Consider the following 14,656-nt stretch of genomic DNA (forward strand, 5'->3'; position numbering starts at 1 on the left):
ATTACAGGCACGCGCCACCATGCCCAGCTAATTTTTTGTATTTTTAGTAGAGATGGGGTTTCACCGTGTTGACCAGGATGGTCTCAATCTCCTGACCTCGTTATCCAGCCGCCTCGGCCTCCCAAAGTGCTGGGATTACAGGCGTGAGCCACCGCGCCCAGCCTAATTTTTTTTGAGATAGAATCTCACTCTGTCCCCCAAGCTGGGCTCTGCTTTAGAACACTTGAATATTAGGATATTCTAAAATTAGAATATATTATGTATTCTAGTTTGCCCTGGTTACTTACCTATTTTTCAAAATTCCTTGAGTAACTGCATATTACTTCTTTGATAATTGAGTAGTATAGATCACAAGGTACCATAACTAATGTCCAACTCACCAGTTTTGAGAGGCAGTGGGAAATATGTCTAAAAGACCTAGGTAAGAGAAATCAAATTATCATTAAATGATAGAACTGAGGCCAGACATGGTGGCTCATGCCTGTAATTCCAACACTTTGGGTTGCCAAGGCGGGAGGATCACTTGAGCCCAGGTGTTTGCAGAGGTGCGATCCTGGCTCATTGCAATTTTAATAATTTAGTGATTTATTTAATGATTTTATTTATTTTACTTAATCATTAATCTAATAAATTTAATAATTTAATTATTTTTTGTAGAGATGGGATCTCACCTTGTTATTCAGCCTAGTCTCAAACTCCTGGGCTCAAGTGATCCTCCCACCTTGGCCTCCCAAAGTGTTGGAATTACACCATGCCTGGCCCCAGTTCTATCATTTAATGATAATTTGGTTCTTTTAACTAGGTCTTTTAGACATATTTTCCATTGCTTCTCAAAACTGGTGACTTGGACCTTAGTTATAATACTTTGTAATCTACTAAATTATCAAAGAGGTAATATTTAGTTACTCAAGGAATTTTGAAAAATAGGTACATAACCAGGGCAAACTAGAATACATAATATATTCTAATTTTAGAATATCCTAATATTCTTGAGGATATTCAGAGTCCAAAGGATTTTTAGAGCAGTGAAACTATTCTGTATGATACAGCAGTGGATACATGTTGTCATATATTTATTAAAACCCATAGAATACGCAACTTTGAGTAAACCCTAATGTAAACTGTAGACTTTGAGTGATAATGATGTATCAATGTAGGTTCATTGATTGTAAGAAACATGCCTCTCTGGTATGAGATGTTGATCTGGAGGTTTGCATGTTTAGGAACAGGGAGTATAGGGATGCTGTCCGTACTTCCTGTTCAGTTTTGCCATAAACCTAAAGCTGCTCTAAAAATAAAGTTTATTAATTTAAAAAAATAAAAAGGTAAGTAACAAGACCAAACAATGATTAGATTAGAAAACATAATATGTTTTCGTACCTGTAGATTTGTAATAAGACTGTTGTATGTGTACGATTTTATAAATACAGTGTGAGAAATTTGATTTCAATTTTTACATTTAATAAGTAAATTATATGCCTTTTTTATTTTTTTTTTCTTTATTTATATGCAAATATCAGCTGAGTGTGATGGCTCACACCCGTAAACCCAGTGACTTGGGTGGCTGAGGTGGGAGGATCACTTGAGGCCAGGAGTTCAAATCCGTCCTGGGCAACATAGGGAGACCTTGTCTCTAAGAAAAATATAAATACATGCACACACACACACACACGCACACACCCACACACGCACTTACTTCCCTGGATAAAATATGAGCACAAATATGATAATCTATTAATAATAGAAGAATCTTTCTTTAGACCTGTTAACTGGCTCATAAAAGCCAGTTAACGTAAATTTACTTGTATAAATAATTTATTTTATAATTTCAAATACAGTTTTTTAATGATTAGGAAGAGTGTTAATACCAACGTGGGCTTTTATCAAAGGATCTCAAACATAGAGACAAGGCATCTTTCTGAGACTTGCTGTTTTTGAGTTTCTGGAATTGTTGCCAAGAAATGTGACGTATTTAGATTTATACCCGGTAACAAAATCAGAAAATGAACTCTAGTTTTAAACCTAAATGCAGAGGCAAAGATCTTACTAAATTTTGGTGACTTCAAGGCCATGACTATCAACATGGCTATGTTGAGCATGTCCTATGCATAAAGGATAATACAAGAGACCCTGTCATCACACTTTACAATGTTGGAATGAGGGTGGCTAGGAGAGAATTCTAAAGCATATGTATGCATGCATGTAACCAGCATGCATGTACAAGTCTAGCTTACCATAATTCTAAATTACTTTCTTTAGCTTAATAAGGTGATTAATGTTTTTATAGTTCTTCTGGATCTGCCTCAGTCCTGACACACAGCAGCTCAGGAAATAGTCTAAAACGCCCAGATACCACGGAATCACTTAATTCTTCCATGTCCAATGGAACAAGCGATGCTGGTGAGTGACCTTTAAGAATTTAACTTTTTTTCTTTAAAAATATTTGTAATTCTAGTAGCAACATAGATTGGCCCAATTTAGCACCAGTCTAATAAAATGTGCTTTATTTTAGACCTTTTCGATTCACATGATGATAGAGATGATGATGCGGAGGCAGGGTCCGTGGAGGAGCACAAGAGCGTTATTATGCATCTCTTGTCACAGGTTAGGCTTGGGATGGATCTTACTAAGGTAAGAACCAAATTTGCTGTAAGTCTAAATGAGTATGTATGGATTCTCAGTGATTGCATGGTGAGTGTGCCTGCAAATGTAGTAAAATGACATAACTTCTGTTTATACTTGTGTTTTCTTGTGATTTAATATATGTGTAGATAAGTAAAAATTTTATAAATTATAAAATAAGTGAAGCTAGGATAATTTCATAGAGAATAGTGTGTATGAGTTGTATGGATTAAGATTTAGTAGAGTTCTAATCTTAGGGTCAGAGGATCTGTGTTTTCATCCTGCCTCTGCTATTAGCAAACCATGCATGGGCTTCAGTGAGTTTCTTCCTCTGTGGACTTCAGAGTTCTCTATGCAAATTGGACACACGGTAACCTGTTTCAGAGGGTTGTTGTAAAGATTGGAAGAGACTGTAGTGAATGTAAAATTGTATGACACATATTGAGTCATACAAAATTATCATAGTCTGGATGTGAATTTGAATTTTAACTTGGAGCTCTCAACAGAGTGCACACGTGAATTAGGAGACTGGTGTATGGGTGCCTTTATATATTCCTGCCACTGTGCTTGAAGCCTCACTCTTTCACTTAATTCTCACCACAGTACCACAGTGTAGGCATTATTGTTAACTTCATCAGGAAATTAAAACTCAGAGGTGAAGTAATGTGGCAGAGTCATATTAAGTCATATCAAGTGGCAGACTGAGATTCTAATCTGGTCCATGATTTTAAAACCTGTAGTCTTTCCACTGCTGCCTTTGTCTTGAAGGCTTGGACTGTAGTAGCTTTCATATTGATTAAATTAGTGTTCTGCCCAGCTTTGGGGAATTTATTAAATTTAGGGTTTTCACTTTTGTTAGAGCCAAATCAACTCCTGTGCTATAGTCTTTGTCAGTAGTTAACTCCATTTTGTTTTGGATTTAGAGGGCCATTAAGAAAAAGACTGATTAATAAGACCTTCAAATAAGTGTCTATAATTAAACCTTATGCCCCTAATCTAAGTGAGAACAGAAACACAAGGACAACATTTATTTGTGGAACCCAACACAAACTTACCAGGAATGTTCTAGGTAGGAGAATATTTGCAGGAGTTTGTCCCTAGAAATGCTTCAGTAATCTTTAGATTGCACAGCTGCTGGCTCTGTTGTTGTTGTTGCCGCTGTTATTAGGAAGGACATTCTTTTCCAGAAGTGACCCATTAGGCCTCCTGTTGAATCTCATTGGCCAGCATCAGGCATATGCTCGTGCCTAAACCTGTCACTGGCAAGGGAGATGCTCAAAGATTGGTTTAAATTAATCCACATTTACCCCTTGAGACGTGGGAGAGGGCCATGGCAGCGCATAGCTGAACCTGAACTGAATCAGAGTTCTATTAGGGGTGAAGCATGGATGTGGGGAGGCAACCAAATATGTTTGCCACAGTCAAGTTGTAATTCTTGCCTCATACAATTTTCTCTGCAAATCCATATTTGAGTCCATAGCTGCTAAAAGCTTGTTATATTATGAAATTAATCATAATTATTTTTTACTGAATGTGTTTAAAATATTTGAAATATTTATTGGGACAGATGGCTGTGATTGCCAACAAATTCTGAAATCTTGATTCCTTTTATGCAGTCTAAAGTATTATTACAATCATGCCTTAAATTTGTGTCTAAGAATGTTTTCTCACTTCAGAGACTTCCCAAAAAGTTTGTTTTCCAAATACTTTGTAGTTTTTAAAAATACTACACAGTCACATCCCATTTAACCTCACTTAGTCTTTAAAACAACCCTAACATATAAGCAGGACATGTAATTATCTTCCTTTTCAGAAACTTAGAGAGTGAGTTAATTTTTTAGGGCCTCCTCAGAGGCTAAGAAGAGACTAAACAAGCACTTGAACCCAGGTTGAAGACAACCAAAGCCAGCTGTCTTCATCATTGTTGCAGCAGTTTGACATAATGGCATGTATCAATATAGCACTGCAAACATTGAGGAAAATCTGTTAAATGAGAGTTCTCAGAAAAATCCCAAGTAGAAGAAAAAATATTTCTATTTCAATTACATGTGAAATTAAACTTTTTAAAAATGTTTTTTGGCTATTCTCTTTTCTTTAAATTGGCTGTTCAGTTCCTTTGTCCATTTATCACTGGAGTAGTGATCTTTATCTTGAATTGTAAGAGCTGTTTATATATTAAAGATATTTACCCCTGTTTTCTTCTTTAGCCTTTTTACTTGGTGGTTTATAATTTCTGAGTTACCTAAAGTGGTAAGAAGTTGCACTAAGTCAGTATATCAGCTTACCTGCTAATCTAACCCTATTTGGATTATGAATTTACATGTACTATGGAAAAAAAAAGTATACCTAAAATATAAATGCTGAGAGTCTAATAATAAAGATTCTAAGTGTTACAGTCTTAGTGTCCCTTTCTAAGCTTGTGTTCATCAGCCCACTTTATATTTTCATTATATGTCCGGCCACACTGGTTCACTGATTAATCCCTGTCACACCCCTTTTCCTATCCTTGTCTTTTTTCTCTCTCTTCTCCTTTCTTTCTTTTCTTTCTTTTTTTTTTTTTTTTTTTTTGTTCTTTTATCACAGCATTACTCTTTAAGGCTTTTCTCTAGTGTCACCTCAAAGAATTGCTTCCCAGCCCTGCCCTCATTCTGGTCCCTCAAACAGAACATGGTTATTTCCTTGAACTGAACTTCCAAGGTGCTTAGAGCATTTATGGTATGATTTTTGTCACAGTCCATCTACAATTTAAATGCTCTTGTAATTCTCTCATACTTACCTTTGCTTCCACCATAGCTTGCATTCATTCATTCATTCACTCATTCATTCATTCATTCATTTAGAGATGGAGTCTTGCTCTGTCCCCGAGACTGTACAGTGGTGCAATCTCGGCTACCTGCAACCTCCACCTCCTGGGTTTAAGCGATTCTCCTACCTCAGCCTCCTGAGTGGCGGGGACTACAGGCACAAGCCACCACACTCGGCTAATTTTTGTATTTTTAGTAGAGACGGGGTTTCACTATGTTGGCCAGGCTGGTCTCAAACTCCTGACCTCAGGGAATCTGCCCACCTCAGTCTCCCAAAGTGCTGGGATTACAGGCGTGAGCCATTACGCCCAGCCTCCAACTGGGCTGGATCTTGAATATCCACTATATTCAAGGTCCTGCATTCAAAGGACCTTGAATATAGTGGATATGTAGTTATTACTAAATGTGAAGAAATTTTTGCCTACTCTGGTGTTCTACTTCATAATGGATGATTGATAAGCTGATACTCATTTCAAAAACTCTTCTTCCATTCCCATTCTGTAATGGAATTCTTCTCTTTTTTTATTGGTTAATCCTCATCTTTCTCATGTCTTCCTCTATCCCAGTTTGTTGGTTCCCAGTCTGTATTCTCCTCTTCCTTTTGTTTTTTCCTTTAATTGCTCATTTAAAAGTTTCTTACTGTATAAATAGTAATGAGAGCACAGGTGTGAATAAAACTTAGTTCTTAGATTGTAGGTGCTTATCATAGATTTTCTATATACTTGTCTAATGATGATAAGAGCAACAGCAGTAGAGAGGAAAGTGCACATACACTCCAAACTCAGATCCAGTTTTGAATTCCACATTAATAATGGGACAGTGGAAAAATTTTTTCACCCTTTCCAGGCTTCTTATTTCTTCATTGTGATAATTTCTTCATTTTAGGGCTAATAATTTCTTTAGGGCTGTTGTAAGATAATGTGTATGTAATATACAAATAATAAAATAATGTATATGTAATGTCCAGCAGACAGGAGGCATCAAAGGATTTCTCTGAATGAGTCTGTTGAGTAGTCTGTTGATGTTAGTACACTCAGGGAGAAAAGGAAAGTTGCATAGAGGAAGTGACATTTGAACATTCAAAACCCGTTCTTTGTTTTTGATCTGCTGGGCAGGTTAATGGGCATTTCTGAATCTGAACAGTTTGAGCATTAGTTTTTGGAAGCATGCCTGGGCAATATGTGGTAGATGTTACCATGATTTGAATGAGATGGTTTTTTGTTTTCTTTTCTAAAGATCTGTTTCTCTGAAGAGAAATTTCTTCAAGGGTCAAATGTGTATGTTTTTCAGGTAGTTCTTCCAACATTTATTCTTGAAAGAAGATCTCTTTTAGAAATGTATGCAGACTTTTTTGCACATCCGGACCTGTTTGTGAGGTATTTGACTGAACATGGTAGTTTCCAACTTTTAAAGATGTTACTCAATAGCTTTCTGCCTTTTTGCAGGACAGATGGATTCCTTGTCACCTTTCAAACATTTCTGGGTATTTTGTGGTATTGAATAATGTGTTTATACTGGATACCTATCTGTTTGATTAAGTTATATGGAGGTGATGTTGTTAGGCAACCAAGTTTAACACTTTAAAAAATTCTCAAGAACCCATTAATAGGTAGCCAATATTTACAAGACCAGCGGTATAAGTTTATTTGATGCCAGTACTGGCAATTACTGTTAAATTATTTGTACTATATCCTAATGAAGTTTAATTATCTGAGTTCAGCAAACCTTTCTAAAGCACCTGTTTTTTGCTAGGCACTTTCTTAAGAGTTGGAGAAAGGAACATCAGTGTCTGTCCTTGAGGAGCTTACAATTTAGTATCCAAATTATAGACGATTCATAAATTTTAAATATAAAGCTTGCAATATTATATATGTAAAGGTGAATTCATTTACAAGGAGGTGAGTTTACATTGCCTTGCTGGCAGCAAGAAATTTTTTTGTAATGGGGAATGTTGTTAGTTCATCTTCTCTGCATTCCTTAGTCTTGGACTATGGTTTACTGAGCCAGATACATATCACTGAAGTTTCATGCTGGGTAGACACATTGGCTGACATTGATAAATATATATTTTTTTTCTTGAAGATTTAAAAGAATAACCAATTCCCAAAAAGCAGAAATTTAAATAAATATGGCAGTGTTTAAATTAACAGATAATTTTAAAAGTAAAATTTAAGCATTTATTTGTAACGTGTAAGTAAAAATGGAACATACCAGTTGTTCATTGGGTATAGATTTGAGATTTAAGGGTAGTTTTTATGTGTGAGAATTTAAACTTTGAGGCCCCCAAAACAACCACTTTATTTACAGGTCGGGTGCAGTGGCTCATGCCTGTAATCCCAGCACTTTGGGAGGCCAAAGGGAGAGGATTGCTTGAAACCAGGAGTTTAATTCCAGCCTGAGCAAGATAGCATAACCCTGTCCCTACAAAAAAAATTTTAAATAATAAGCCAGGCATGATGATATGTACCTGTAGGTCCAGCTACTTGGGAGGCTAAGGCAAGAGGGTCATGCACTCCCAGGAATTTAAGGCTGCAGTGAGCTATAATCACACCACTGCAACCTGGGTGACAGAGGAAGACCCTGTCTTAAAAAAGTAAAAGTACAGCTCAAAAGCCAATAGATAAGATTAAACAGAATAGTACAAATACTCCATTACTTCTAAAAAAGGAGAAAAGGAGAAATAATGGAATAAGGAACAAAGGGGAAATGTGGAAAACCTATCAAGATGGTAGAGTTAAACCCAACTATATCAATGGTTACACTGAATGTAAATAGAATATACACTCCATTTCATGTCAGACTGGATAAAAAAAAAAGCAGGATATATCTATATGATATTTTCAAGAGACAAACTTTAAAGACACTGGTTAAAAGTAAAAGGATGGACAAAGCTACACTAAGCACAGCAAAACTGGTGTAGCTGTGTTGGTATCAAAGGAGACTTTTAAGACAAGAAATATTATTAGAGACAAATGGGAATATTTTGTAATGATAAAAGCATCTATTTATCAAGAATAAATAATACTCCTAAATGTGTATGTACCTAATAACAGCTTAAAAACACATGCAGCAACAAAAATTGACTAAAATGAGAAATAGCCAAGTCCACAAATTCTCCCTCAAGGTCTGATTAAGCAAGTAGCCTCTGCCTTCACCACCTCCCTGCCCCTCAAAAAATCAGGAAGGCTATAGAAGATTTAAACAGCATTATCAAATCAACTTGACCCAATTGACCTTTCTAAACACTACCCAACAATTGTATAACATGTAGTCTTTTCTAGTTGCATGTGAAATGTTCATTAAGATAGAACATATACAAGTCTTAATAAATTTAAAATAGTTGGACTCATACAGGGTATATTCTACACCTATGAAAGAATTAAATTAGTAATTGATAACATGGAGAAAATATCCAATTTTTTGACAATTAAGCAATGCACTTACATGGACTTAATGTATGATACTAGAAACCAGAAGCAGTATTAGCCTCAGGGTAAGATGTGGTGATTGTTTGCAAAGGGAGATGTGGAAACCTTCTGGATTAATGGAAATATTCTATTTTTTTATTAAGTGATGATTAATTAAATCGATATATGCATTTGTCAAATCCTCAAACAAAACACTAAGACCAAGGCACATAGACCAATGGAACAGAGTAGAGAACCCAGAAATCAAGCCAAATACTTATAGCCAACTGATCTTCAACAAAGCAAACACAAACATAAAGTGGGAAAAGGACACCCTTCTCAACAAACGGTGCTGGGATAACTGGCTAGCCACATATAGAAGAATAAAACTGGATCCTCATCTCTCACATATACAAAAATCAACTCAACATGTATCAGAAACTTAAATCTAAGACCTAAAACCATAAAAATTCTAGAAGATTCCTTCCACTAGTGTCCAAAACAAAAAATTCTAGAAGATAACCTTGGAAAAACCTTTCTGAACATTGGCTTAGGCAAAGACTTTATGACCAAGAATCCAAAAGCAAATGCAGCAAAGATAAATAGATGGAATTTAGTCAAATTTAAAAGCTTTTGCACAGCAAGAGAAATAACAGAGTAAACAGTCCACAGAGTGAGAGAAAATATTCACAAACCACGCATCCGGCAAAGGACTAATATCCAGAATTTACAAGGAACTCAAACAGATCAGCAAAAAAAAAAAAAAAAAAAATCCCATCAAAAAGTGGGTTAAGGACATGAATAGACAATTCTGAAATGAAGCTAATGATAGTAAAACAAATGGCCAATAAACATGAAAAAATGCTCAACATCATTAATTATCAGGGAACTGCAAATCAAAACCACAATGAGATTATTCCTGCAAGAATGGCCATATTCAAAAAATGATAGCTGTTAATGTGGATAGGTGAAAAGGGAACACTTCTACACTGCTGGTGGGAATGTAAACTAGTACAACCACTATGGAAAACACTGTGGAGCTGCCTTAAAGAACTAAAAGTAGATCCACCATTTGATCCAGTAATCCCACTCCTGAGTATCTACCCAGAGAAAAAGAAGTCATATGAAAAAGACACTTGCACATGCATGTTTATAGGAGCACAATTTGCAGTTGCAAAAATATGGAACCAGCCCAATGCCCATCAGTCAAATAGCAAATAAATTGTGGCATACATACACTGTGGAATGCTTCTCAGCCATAAAAAGGAACAAAAAAATGGCATTCACAACAGCCTAGAGGGTGTTGGAAACCATTATTTTAAGTGAAGAAACGCAGGAATGAAAAACCAAACATCATACGTTCACACTTATAAGTGGAAGCTAAGCTAGGGGGATGCAAAGGCAAAGGAATGATACAGTGGACTTTGGGGCTTCGAGGGGAAGAGTGGGAGGGGTGTGAAGGATAAAAGGCTACACACTGGGTACAGTGCACACTGCTCGGGTGATGGGTGCACCAGAATCTCAGAAATCGCCATTTAAGAAGTTATCCGTGTAACCAAACACACCACCTGTTCTCCAAAAATCTGTTGAAATTAAAACACTAAGACCAGTGCACTTAATTGTATATATTATACCTCTGTTTTAAAAAGAAACTTTGAGCTAGCTCCTGATCCTAGGTCCTCAGTCCTCTCAGCCTGACTTAGGTGGACCTGCTGGGGATCGCTGCATCATCTTGTCTTCTATCAAAAAGAAGGACATTAAATTTTGTCTTTCTTCCTTGTAGCATTAGTGACCACAAGGATCCCAAGGATCGAATGGTTCAGGTTGTGAAATGGTACCTCTCAGCCTTTCATGCAGGAAGGAAAGGATCAGTTGCCAAAAAGCCATACAATCCCATTTTGGGCGAGATCTTTCAGTGTCATTGGACATTACCAAATGATACGGAAGAGAACACAGTGAGTTCTGCATTGACATTTTTAAACAATCTTAAGTTGTATACTGATTCAAGATTTCATTTTATTTAGGGGCAAATAATAATGATGAAACAATGATCAAAAGATGGTCACCACCCATAGAAGAAATTTTTGATAGATCAGTATAGTTTGAATTTAGTGAGAAGGAGGAAAAAGAGTAGGATGAGATGAGGATAGGGATGTAGAAATCAGATCTTGCAAGGCCTTGTAGGCCATAATATAATTTTATGGCTTTTCAGGATCTCATTTTTGTCTGGAGAAGATCATTAGAATGATTTTGTGAAAAATAAATTGAGAAGGGGCATAAATAGAAGCATAGAGACCATCGTGGAGGCTTTGACATTGTTCCAAAAGAGACATGGTAATTCAGGCTTTATTTTGGAGGTAGAAATGATTGATGGATTGGGGGAGGTAAGGAACAGGAGACAGCATGGGCACTATAGCAGTGGCAGTGTCACTTACTGATAAGGAAAAGATTGGATTTGAGGAGGGAAAATCAAAAGTTCTAATATAAAATAGAAAGTTTCAGAAGTCTGTGAAGCTTGTCAAGTAGGGAGTTGGAATTTAAGAGTATGGAGTTTAAGAGAGGTCTGAGATGGAGATGGGGCTCTCAGAGATTATAGTGTATTCATATGGCATTTTAAAGCTCTAGGATTGGATAAAATTTAGGAAGACAGCATGGCTACAGAAGAGTAGGTAACCCAGAACTGGCTCTGAGGCTCCAAAAAATTTTGTGGTTAAAGAAAATGACCAGCAAGTAAGACTCAAATGCATGTTAAAAGGCTTTTAGAACTGAAAAAACCAAAACCATAGCCCACAGCACCTGACACATCATAATCTGTCAGTAAAATGATTCTCCATATATTTCCCTTTCCAAGTGACACATTACATGTAGTCCATATTGAAGACAGACAAGTCTGTGTCTATTCTTAATCATTTGGCAGACATTGATAAGTACCTACTCTTGTGTGCCCTGAGTTAGGCACACAGTCCTTGCCTTTAAGAATGTCTTAGTCTAGTCAGGGAGACTGACACAAAGCAATTAAAATATTGTAGTTAAGTGCTACAGTAGAGATATATATGTAGAGTGCTTGGTGTGTGTAGAGCGAGCAGAGACCCCAATTATCAGATTCTCAGAAATGTCATTTGTGTTTTCTCATCAAAAGAAAATTATATTTGCTTGCAGGAACTAGTTTCAGAAGGACCAGTTCCCTGGGTTTCCAAAAACAGTGTAACATTCGTGGCTGAGCAGGTTTCCCATCATCCACCCAGTAAGTTACAGAGCTCCTCTGCAATCTCTGCTCTCAAACTCTTCTGTCTAAACTGGGTGATTAAAAGCTCCATGGCTGTGTGGCTAGCTGTGTCTTTGCTATTCCCTGAAATGGAAATGATTGGTTCCTCATATCTTTTACTTTTGTAAGCTCCAGACTCTTAGCTTAACCAATTAAGTATGTATAAAAAGAAGGGATTTAGGAAACCAACTTTTAATGCTTCCAAAGTCATCTTATATATAGTAATTTGTGCTCTGGAGACCTCAGCAACTGTGAGGCAGTTTAGATAAGTGATATGTAGTTTCTACACAGTATATTCCTGGTACAATGCAGATACCAAAACCGGGGATGCTCAAGTCTCTTATATAAAATGATGTGTTTTATACTCATATAACCTATGTGCATACCCTCTTATATACTTAAGTCATCTCTAGATTACTTATAATACCTAATACAATGTAAATGCTATGTAAATATAAATTTTTACTGTATTTCTTTTATTATTTTTTTTCTTTTGAGACAGGATCTTGCTCTGTCCCCCAGGGTGGAGTGCAGTGGCAGTTATAGCTCACTGCAGCCTCCTAGACTCAAATGATCTTCTCACCTTTGCCTCCCAATTAGCTGGGACTATGGGCATGTGCCACCACACCCAACAAATTTTTTTTATTTTTTTGTAGAGTCAGTGTATCATTGTGTTGCCCAGGCTGGTCTCAAACTCCTGGCCTCAAGTGATCCTCCTGTCATGGCCTCCCAGGCGTTAGCCACTGAGCCCAGCCTCTGAATATTTTAGATCCACAGTTGGCTGAATCTGTGGGTATAAAACCCATGGATATGGAGAGTCAATTGTAAATACCCTCAACATCTTGTTTGTTCAGTGCAGTATTAAACTGGAAACACTGGATGAGCCTAGGTTGGGGCTGGGGCCTGGGCATACTTGCAGACCAGAGCAGATAGCCCTTTTGATTTTAAGCTTCCTGGATCGCTCACGGCATTGTTTCAGGGATGGTCCTGCCCACGTGGCTCTGAATGAATGCTCGCATTGGGGAAAAGGGTATAAAAGGCAGGTAGGTACCTCCTGGCCTAATTGGAGGCTGTTTGAGATGTAAAAGATTTCCCTATGAAGCAAGTTATTTCCCCAGGTTACATGATTTTGGAGAGATGGCTGTAGGTATATAATGTACTAATTGAAAATTTCTATTCAGTTTCAGCCTTTTATGCTGAGTGTTTTAACAAGAAGATACAATTCAATGCTCATATCTGGACCAAATCAAAATTCCTTGGGATGTCAATTGGGGTTCATAACATAGGGCAGGGTAAGTCTTTTGGCACTGGGTAGACTACCATGTTACAGAATTTTATGTCATTCTAATGTGTGATGTGGACACTTGTCTAGTGAAAGAAAATGGCCCCAAAAGCCAGACTAGATGTTGTTGTTAGCAAGTAAGCATTGGTATTGGGGGTGAGAGCAAGGGAGGGGAACTGGATAGGTTGTCCCTAAATTGAATGGAGTATCCATCAACTCAACAAGAAAGCCTTGTAGCCACTTGACACTACTCATCAGATATTCTATCCCTTCTCTCCACAGGCTGTGTCTCATGTCTAGACTATGATGAACATTACATTCTCACATTCCCCAATGGCTATGGAAGGCAAGTGTGTCCATTTCCTCTGAGCAGCAGTAGACTCTGCTGTTCCTTGAGACATGCCCCCTTCCCCGTATTTCCTCTTAACTGTCAGCCTTACCTAAAAACTTTTGATTTTGCAGGTCTATCCTCACAGTGCCCTGGGTGGAATTAGGAGGAGAATGCAATATTAATTGTTCCAAAACAGGCTATAGTGCAAATATCATCTTCCACACTAAACCCTTCTATGGGGGCAAGAAGCACAGAATTACTGCTGAGATTTTGTAGGTATTTTTTCTGCCTCAGAGCTCTAAAGCTTTTTTGAAATAATTGCCTTTTGTCTTGAACTATAGCTTCTGGATTAGGACTATGAAAGAATGGTTCTGTCTTTGTAAGCTTGTTTCACATTTGATGTGTCATGTCTTTTGTTAAAATCCCGTATCAGAGACCTAAAACCTATATTCAGAGCAGTCAGAAGTCATTGATAGGTTTCCTTCCTAAGAACCTGACTTGAGATGTTGAACTGAAAGAGGGCTTTCTAGGTTGCCTAGCCAACCCCAGTTTGGATCCCTAATTTATTCTTGCCAGACTGGACCATGAGCTGGTCGTTACAGTGGATTTTGTGACCCTCGCAGCAATGCCTCCAAGTCCTCACATCTGTGCCTTTGCTGGGGAAAAACAGTAACCATCACATTTTGCAGGCATCTGGCTTGTTTCCATTTGACACTCTTGGGTCAGATGAATGAAGATGACAGTGCCAGTCAATTGGGCTGGTCCAGAGCCTAGAAGAGGAACTTCTATAGTGATGCCACCTTGACTTTCTCTGCCTCTGAAGCCCTTCATTGGGGGGAAGGGGACAGTGGGAAAGAAAGTTTCAGGCATGGATAGCAGCTCTCCTCCCTCTGCCCTGTTCATTTCTCCCTTTTCTGGCCTCTTTCAGTCTTGTTTATGCCTTGC

The 14,656-nt window shown here is 37.5% G+C and overlaps 1 protein-coding gene across 12 annotated transcripts in view; it reads left to right on the forward strand.

Annotated features, from left to right (window-relative positions):
• Positions 1-14,656, forward strand: part of OSBPL9 (oxysterol binding protein like 9) — a 182,033-nt gene that overhangs the window by 164,166 nt on the left and 3,211 nt on the right. For all 12 annotated transcript variants that reach the window (XM_017548751.1, XM_017548748.2, XM_017548744.2 and 9 more), the window contains 8 exons: positions 2,288-2,400; positions 2,513-2,631; positions 6,717-6,802; positions 10,617-10,788; positions 11,993-12,077; positions 13,280-13,390; positions 13,663-13,726; positions 13,843-13,983. In XM_017548751.1, coding sequence (XP_017404240.1) covers positions 2,288-2,400; positions 2,513-2,631; positions 6,717-6,802; positions 10,617-10,788; positions 11,993-12,077; positions 13,280-13,390; positions 13,663-13,726; positions 13,843-13,983 — 891 coding nt within the window. The remainder of the gene's footprint in view (positions 1-2,287; positions 2,401-2,512; positions 2,632-6,716; positions 6,803-10,616; positions 10,789-11,992; positions 12,078-13,279; positions 13,391-13,662; positions 13,727-13,842; positions 13,984-14,656) is intronic.

Source organism: Cebus imitator, unplaced genomic scaffold (genome assembly GCF_001604975.1).
Source record: "Cebus imitator isolate Cc_AM_T3 unplaced genomic scaffold, Cebus_imitator-1.0 Scaffold214, whole genome shotgun sequence".
In the NCBI taxonomy this organism is placed as follows: Eukaryota; Metazoa; Chordata; class Mammalia; order Primates; family Cebidae; genus Cebus; species Cebus imitator.